This window comes from Numenius arquata, chromosome 5 (genome assembly GCF_964106895.1).
Source record: "Numenius arquata chromosome 5, bNumArq3.hap1.1, whole genome shotgun sequence".
Taxonomy (NCBI): domain Eukaryota; kingdom Metazoa; phylum Chordata; class Aves; order Charadriiformes; family Scolopacidae; genus Numenius; species Numenius arquata.
Window position 1 is genome coordinate 3,439,238 of NC_133580.1, and position 8,334 is coordinate 3,447,571.

The 8,334-nt window shown below is 52.7% G+C and overlaps 1 protein-coding gene across 1 annotated transcript in view; it reads right to left on the reverse strand.

Moving 5' to 3' along the window:
• The window catches only part of EDA (ectodysplasin A), an 83,626-nt gene extending 82,007 nt beyond the window's left edge, over positions 1-1,619 (reverse strand). Inside the window, exon 1 of the mRNA XM_074148053.1 lies at positions 1,335-1,619. Within this exon, the coding sequence (XP_074004154.1) occupies positions 1,335-1,619 (285 nt within the window). The remainder of the gene's footprint in view (positions 1-1,334) is intronic.
• Between the last annotated feature and the right edge of the window lie 6,715 nt (positions 1,620-8,334).

Genomic DNA, 8,334 nt, shown 5'->3' on the forward strand with positions numbered 1-8,334 from the left:
TGTTAAAGGACCAAAGGGGAATAAAAAAAAAAAAAAGCCACGTCCAGATAAGCACGGGTTCTCTGCGGTTCAACCCTTACTTAGCTTTTATTATGGGAAGCTGCAGAATCCAAACACACCAAGCACGAGCCCGGCTTTCCCGGGAGCAGCTGAGGCCGGCGCAGCCGAACGGCTGCCCCGCTGCCAAGTAGCAGGAAGAGTTTCCAAACTCCCAGCTTTATCAAAGCTATTTTCGTCCTCTTCCCCCCACCACCACCCCCAACGCATTGATAAGGGCAGCAAGGCAAGGGCTGCCGGGACGCTGCGGCAGGGCTTTGCATCTCCGTTCCCCCCCCGACCCCTCGGCAAAGCCACCCGGCACCTTCGGGGAGCCGGCCATCCGCTCGCCAGGCTCGAAGGGGAGGAAACTCCTTCCTCCAGCTTATCCTGCTCGCAGCGAGGGTTTCGTGCCTGGAAAAAATGAGCTAAGTTTGGGAGCGGAGGCCCCAGCTCCGCTCCTGCTCTCCCAGAGGCTCTCGGGACAGGCGAGCCCCTCCGGGCACCATCGCTCCCCGGGGCTCGGAACACCGGCCAGGAAAACCGGGAGGCAGAAGCCAACCTGTCCTGCACGGTTCTGACTTACAAGCTGCTGGGGGTCGGGGAGGTGGGGGGACACAACAGACACTGAGCCATCACCGCACAGGCTGATCGATGCATCTCGGTGGCAGGAGGTGGTGGCGGTGGGGGGAATAATTCAAACAATTTGAATAATTTGAAAAAAAAAAAAAAAATAAAAATTCAAATAATCAAAACCACCCCAGGAGGAGAGAGGCGAGCGCGGGGCGGGCAGGGAAGAGGATTTCCACCCGAAAAACGAGGTGGGCAGGAGGGGTGGATGCAAAGCCGAGCTGCGCGGAGCTCTTCGGCTGCAGGATGGACCCCCCGCCGGGGGGTGCGGTGGGGGGCACCCCCGCCGATGGCACAAGCACCGTGTCGTTGTCCCCCACCCGCCCAAGGCCGGGAGCGTGGCCAACACGGCGGGGCTGTCACGACAGAGCGACAGGAGAGCGGCGGGCTGCAGGTGGTTTGAGACTTCCCCCCCCACACCCCCCCCATCTCCTTTTTTTCTAAATAAACTCAAGCGAGGATTTATTTGTTTAAAAAAGCGCCTAAGGGAGTGGGACGGCCCCAACCCGCATCGGCGGGAGGAGGGATGGAGCCAACACCGCCGGGGTCCCCGGGGCCGGGGGGACGCGGGGCTCCGCGACAAGTGCGGTCCCTCCCGGCGGGACCCCCCCCCCCGGCATCCCCGCCGCCCCGCTTCCCCCCCCACCAGCCCCGGGCCCGGCACCCACCTGCTGACGCCGCTCGGCGCCCTCGGCGGGCCGCTGCGGCCGGCCGGTTGCCGGGGATCCCGGAGCCGCCGCCGCCGTCCCATCCCGTCTCGGCGGGGCTGCGGGCTGCGGGCCGCGGTCGCGGCGGAGCTCGGAGCGTAGCTCCAGGTAACAGCCCAGCGTCAGGACGTGGAGAGCCAGCGACAGGGCGAAGAAGCCGAGGAAAAGCCGCCAGCTCCCGCCGCCGCAGGCGCAGCCGCCGCGGGGCACCGCCACCGCCGCCGCCTCCCTGCGCTCCGCGCCCATGGCCGGCGGTAGGGAGCGGAGAGCCGCTACTGCTCCATGCTCGGCCGGGGCGCGCCGTGCCGCCGCGGGGCTGCGCGGCCGGGGCCGCCCCAGCGCCCCGCCAACGGGGCGGGGCTCCGCAGGGGGGGGGCGGGGCCGCCGCGCAACACGGTCCCGCCCACCGCCGCCACACGGCCCCGCCCACCGCCGCCACACGGCCCCGCCCACCAGCGCCACTCGGCCCCGCCCACCGCCGCCACACGGCCCCGCCCACCAGCGCCAAACGGCCCCGCCCACGCCGCGGGGCTGGCCCGGCAGCCGCGGGCGGTGGCCAAGCTGTGGCGGAGGGGGGGGGGGAGGTAGTAGCCCGCGGGGTGGCCCGGCGCGCCTGGGTCTTGTTGCAGCCCGGTCTGTGTTCTTTTGGGCAAAGAAATAGGGCGAAGAGTTAGAGGGTGGAGCTGGAAATGGTAAAGATTTCCAAATCCAAAATGTGCAAAGACGAGGGAGGAGTCCCTTTTAAGGAGCCGCCTGGAAAAAACCGGGGGGTAAGGGGTACAAGCGTCTCCAGGGGAGATTCCGGTTGGACACAGGAGGAAAAAATTTCATGATGAGAATAATCGGCCGAGGCTGAGGGAACTGGGCATGTTTAGTTTGGAGTTTAGTTTGGAGGAGACCTCATTGCCCTCTACAACTGCCTGAAAGGAGGGTGTAGAGAGGTGGATGTTGGCCTCTTCTCCCAAGGGAATAATGACAGGAGCAGAGGAAATGGTGTAAAGTTGGGGCAGGGAAGGTTGAGATTAGATATTAGGAAGAATTACTTTACTGAGAGAGTGGTCAGGCACTGGAACAGCCTGCCCGGGGAGGTGGTGGGGTCGCCATCCCTGGGGGTATTTAAGAAGCGTGCAGACATGGTACTTCAGGGCATGCTCTAGTGCCTGAGATTGTAGTTTTTTAGTGTGTGTGTGGTTGGACTCGGTGATCTCAGAGGTCCTTTCCAACCATGACGATTCTCTGATTCTGTGAATAATCTCCCCGGGGAAGTGGTGGATCCCCCATCACTGGGCACTTTTAAGACTCAGCTGGACAGAGTGCTGGGCCATCTTGTCTAGACCATGCTTTTGCCCAGAAAGGTTGGACCAGATGATCCCTGAGGTCCCTTCCAACCCGGTATTTACTGATTCTTTGATCATTAATGGGCTGGTGGTGTGGTTTAACTCCCACTGACAACCACTTCTCCAGTTGGGATTGGGGAGAGAATCCAAAGAGTAAAAGTGAGAAAGAAGCCACGCGGGATGAGATAAAGACAATTTAATGGGTAGATATGTGTGGTAAGGAGAAGTAGATGACCCATTCCTGGAAACACTCAAGCTCAGGTTGGATGGAGCTCTGAGCAACCTGGTCTAGTTGAAGATGTCCCTGCTCATTGCAGGGAGGCTGGACTAGATCACCTTTAAATGTCCTTTCCAACCCAAACCATTCTATGATTCTCTGTTTCTCGAGCAAAAGCCACACATACAAGCAAAGGAAAACAAGGAATTCATTCACTGCTTCCCTCAGGCAGGCAGGTGTTCACCCGTCTCCAGGAAAGCAGGGCTCCATCACGTGTAATGTTTACTCGGGAAGACAAATGCCATCGCTCTCAATGTCCCCCCCCACCCTTCTTCTTCCTCCAGCTCTGTATGCTGAGCATCATGCCATATGGCATGGAATAGCCCTTTGGTGAGTTGGGGTCAGCTGTGTCTCCTCCCAGCTTCTTCTGCCCTCCCAGCCCATTGGTGGGGAGGTGTGAGGAGCAGAAAAGGCCTTGAGAATTTAGCCCAAAACACAAACATTCATGCTTTATAACAATATTCCCATCCCAACCCTAAAACACAGCACTACACCAGCAACTAGTAGGAAAGTCACCTCAATCCCAGCTGAAACCAGGATAGCAGGGTGGTTGCTCAGCACAGGTTGTATTTCGCCGGTGACAAGCGAGACAAGGGGGGAAACCGAGAGCTCATCTCCTGCCCCAGGCAGTTTGCTTCAGCCCCCCTGGGGACTGCGAACACCTGAGAGCGTGGTCACGTTAGGCAAATAGCATCTCAAAATGAGTTTCACTGCCAGGCGGCTGCACACGTGGGGGATTCTCTGCGGTGAGAAATCAGAGGAGGGTTTTTGAGAGCAAAGACATCCAGGGCCCAGCGGGCGGACCTTAATTCTGTAGGCACCGCTTGGAAGGTGAAGGCAGCTGAGCACTGGGTGCCCAGCAGGTTTTTGAATGTTTTGGGGCAACTATTGATGCCTTCTCCAGCTTATTAAAGGTTGATTCTGGCTGCTATAAAAAAATCAAAGGTGGAAAGCAGCTTGGGCACAAGTTAACCAAGAAGCAGCGTGGGTTTTGAGAAGGAAAACTGTGATCTTCAAGAAAGCAGGCTTGAATAAACCATGGGTTTGGGTCTATATCCCTCAGAACACAAGGAATGGGGGAAGACATCCAGGGAGTTGCCGGTTCCTTATTGGAGTTAGAGTAACGGCACATCTGCAGACCATCCCAAGGCAGAAGCGAGATAGAAAGAATAGCATGAGATCAGCTTGGTCATCTCGAACACAATAAGGAACACGCACAGAAAGTATAAATCAGAGCAGTCCCTAAATACCGAGGGTGAAAGAATGGCGTGAGCGTGTGGGGACAGAGCTGGATGGAGCGAGGCTGCGGCCGCGGGAGAGTGCGAGGACAGACAGCAAGTGGCGTGGGAGATAAGGAAACATCACCACGTATGTCAGTAAACAAGGAGAGAAAAACCAGGTGGTTCTTCTCAGCGAGGAGGAACACGTAGAGCTGAAAGGAAAGACGAACAGAAGGGTTGGGACCGTTTTAGTGAGGAATTATATTAAAAAAAAACAAACAAACCCCAACATTCAGGTTTCAGTCAGGCAACACCAGCGACAGGTAAGACGTCGGGAGGGGAAGGTGGAGTAGAGATAGAAACGTTAGGATTTTTGCAAATAGCTGGATGATGGTTTAGCCAAATCATTAAGGGTTATCATGGAGAATTCGTGGGGTCAGGGGGAGCTTCCAAGACTGGGTGTGGATGAATGAAATGTTGGGAAATTATTATAGAGGCCACACAGCTTGGCTAAATATCCCCAAAACATTGTGAATGACAAAGATGTTTGTTAGCACCCAGAGGGTGAGATGGAAGGGGGGACACAGCTGACGGGGATTTGTTGAGGGTGACCTTCTCAGGCCAATCTGACCTCCTCGGTGACCGGCAAAGCTGGCAACTGCTTCATCTTGATTTCCAGGATGCTTTGACATTCTGGGTGCTGACCGGTTCCCTTGTCTGGGTCACTGCAGGGCCCACCAGCCCCAGGGGTTTGCAAGAGCAGACACAAGACAAAGGCAGGAACCCGTGGCTGAGCAGGGGAGGTGCCTCAAATGAGCATTTGCACCACAAGGAGGAGTTTGCTGATGGTTTACAGCCAAGGAAGCAACATATCAAAAGGACCTCTGCAAAAGTCTTTGCTGGTTCTATTAGCGATCAGTGTTTTCGCTTGATAATGAAATAAAGAGTGAAATTAATAAGATTGAGTATGATGCCTACGTGCCACTTCCGCAAGGAAGTTTGACTAAAGCGTTAGAAATTATCTTAAGAAATTGGGGAGGTGGCCTGAAGAAAACAGGATACAATTTGAAATAAAAGGAAAAAAAAAAAGGGGGGGGTGGGGGAAACAAGAGTGCAAAGGTCTTAGTGGAAGGCAGAAGGAGCGTCTGGGGTTGCAGAGGGTGAGGCAGGGGTGGCTAGGTGGCACTGCTGAGGAGAACTTCCAGCTGGTTTTAGAGGATCAGATAATGCAGAGCAGATCGCCAGTGCTGGGGAAGCAAGCACAGAGGGGGAATGTTAGAATTATCATCTGAACCACAGGAAGGGGAGCCTCATCAAGGACTATCACCTCACACATCCCCCAGGCTCAGGAGTTGTGGGTGACCGATGGCGAAGAAGCTCCTCTGGGATATGGGAGCTCTTGGCCCTGCGATGGACGCGCTGCGGGAAGGTCTTGCGTGCCCCCCTGATGCCCAGGGACGTGCCCTCTGGGCCCACCTGGAGGCACCTTCTGCTGCACGGCTGGATTTGGAGGGCTAGGTGGTCCCTTGCAGGTCTTCCCCTGCTCCATCATCCCATGGGCAGTGTGGGAAAGCAGCCTAAGTCCTGGAATGGTTTGCCTGGGAATTTGTGGGGTCTTCATCACTCAGTATTTCACAGATTGCAGCTATAAAGAATACTATAGTTGCTGTTTATCCTGCCTTTGGGGAGGAGGATAGACTAGATGACCTCTTTGTAGTCCTTCTTAGCCTTATTTTTCTGCAATAGGGTTTTTTTTTCTTTAAGTTCTGTGTAATACTCATGAAATTATATGAGTCTCTGTTTTCATTTAAGAAAGAAATGTTTCCCTAATATTTGTGAAGAAAAAACTAGAAGCATTAACCACTGCCAACTCTAACAACTCAAGAGCAAAAAGCAAATAGAAGCAAATGAGCCCTCTGTACAACATGCTGCAATTATTTTAGGCCAATTTATAATTGTTTGACTGCTTAAGGTTGTTACTTTTTTTCAAGATTGAGATCCAAATTATTTAAAAACAATCATAGGTTGACCTGCTCAGGCTTGCAACAGCTTAGTTCCATTTTCAAGACTAATTTACGATGAATTTTAGAGGCCGGTTAAGCCCAGAAGTCCCTGAAATACTTTGTACCGTGTATGTTCTTAGGGTCTTAAAGACAGGTCCGTGTTGCAAATGTCTTAAGGCCAAGCTGCATAGCTGGGTCAATCAGTTATTAATATTAACTGCTCATAAATAGGGAGTTCACCATTTCTGCTCGGATCTCATTAGGGACATTTGCCAAATCCTCAAATCGAGGTACTTCTGCCTCCTAGAGCAGATCAACGTGCAGCGTCCCACCAATTAAAAAGAAGCCCCATCTGATGGTATAATTAGCATGTGTCATCCCAAACCTGAGAGAGGTCCTCACACCTTGACCCTATGGACCGGTGAAGCCCCACAGAAGCCTTACACTCTTTCTCCAGTATTTTATTTTAATTTCTCTTGCAGTAGGCATTGCTGCCAGCTTCAGGCTTTGGTGAGAGCACATGGTGGGGAGCCCTTCCCTGCCACAGATGTTTGCTTTCTGAACCATGGGTCCTCCTTCTCTGCTGAATGCAACCAGTGCCCTTTTTTTCCCCAAGTTTCACCCCTTTTTACTATGCCAGCCCTGAAAATCTTTGTTATGTGGCTGAAGAACCTCAAAGGATTAAGTTGTCTTCTGCAGCCCAGCCTCATTGCTCCAAGGAGTCCTGGTCCAGGAGAAGCAGGAGCCAGAGGACAAGAAAAGCCTCCCACTCGTAAGGGCTGCAGAAATGACACAGATTCATAATGCTTCGGATGGGCTGATCAAAGGCAGGGTCCACAATAGGCAAATAAAGAACAGTTCTTTTTAATCAGAAAATAACATTACTTCTTTCACAAGGAAGAGGTCCCCCCACCCAAATTTTGCCTCTTTATATCTGCTAGGCTTTATTGGGTCCAGCTGCCCCTGCTTTTTTTTTCCCCCTGTGAACAATGGAGAGAAATCTAGGAAAAAAGGAAACATTCCAAAAATAAAGGCATTGTTCCCTCCAGCCCATGTAGTGCGACAGAGTCCTCTGGAGGGTGGGCAGAGGCTGAAGAGGAGAAGAACGCACAGAGGCCGACGTTTCCAATGCCAGGGGACTTTTTCCCCTTGATTCCCAAACCTGTTGGTTTTTTTTTTTATTTCCCCAGCATCACAGTGCAACGGAGCCTTCCCATCCCAGCAGGATTTAACCAAAGGTGGGAGGAGAACCTGAGGTAGGAGCCTCGTCAGTTTGGGAGATCTCCCTTTCTTTTGGCAGGGGTAAAACTCTCCCAGCATAACACAGGGCACTTTATGGCAGGTCCCAGTGCCAGTTGCTATGCATATTTCAGAGAGCAGTGAATCCCTTAGAAAGATGTCGTAAAGAAGATTTTAGCCCATTTCCTATTTACATTTTGGCAACAGCTGCGATATTTGCAGCAGCAATAGAGTAGATTTTAACATGTGTGACCTAAAAGCTTTGGAATTCATGACTTTCCTTTGAGGAAAGCTCTGCTAAATTGCAGGAAAGCCATCTCTTTTACTCTCTCAATGATGTTAGCCACAACGTTAATACAATAAAGTCTCCTGAAACCTGAAGTCATAGCATACCGACAGCGTGTCCTCAGATGCGTTTATAAGCCCTTAGGACAAAGGGTCCTGACTTTTTGAAAAGCCTCCACGCATCACTGCCATTACGATTATTTGTTCCCCAGCGAGAGCTGAGATGTTTCATACAATCTGGTTTACTTAAGGTTGTCTTTTCAATAACTATGAGCTCTGCCTGGGCAGTAAAGGTAGTTATTAAATGAAGTTATTTGTGTCCGACTGCTTCCATAGGGCTGTGGATTGAACAGTACGTTCACCTTATACCAGCAACGTGCACTAAGCAGTTGGATTCGTGGAATACCTTCTTCCCTAGCTCTGGCTGGGGCTCTTCTGAGATTTTTCCCTCTCTCAGGCCATCACTGTCTATCTCTGATCATCTGCTTTTCCCTCCCATCTTACTCCATGAATTCCTATAACTGTCACAAGCTGCTTATCCCTCTCCTGGACAAGGATCATCCCATTCCCCCTGCTTGACTGGCAGTCACTCTAACAGGC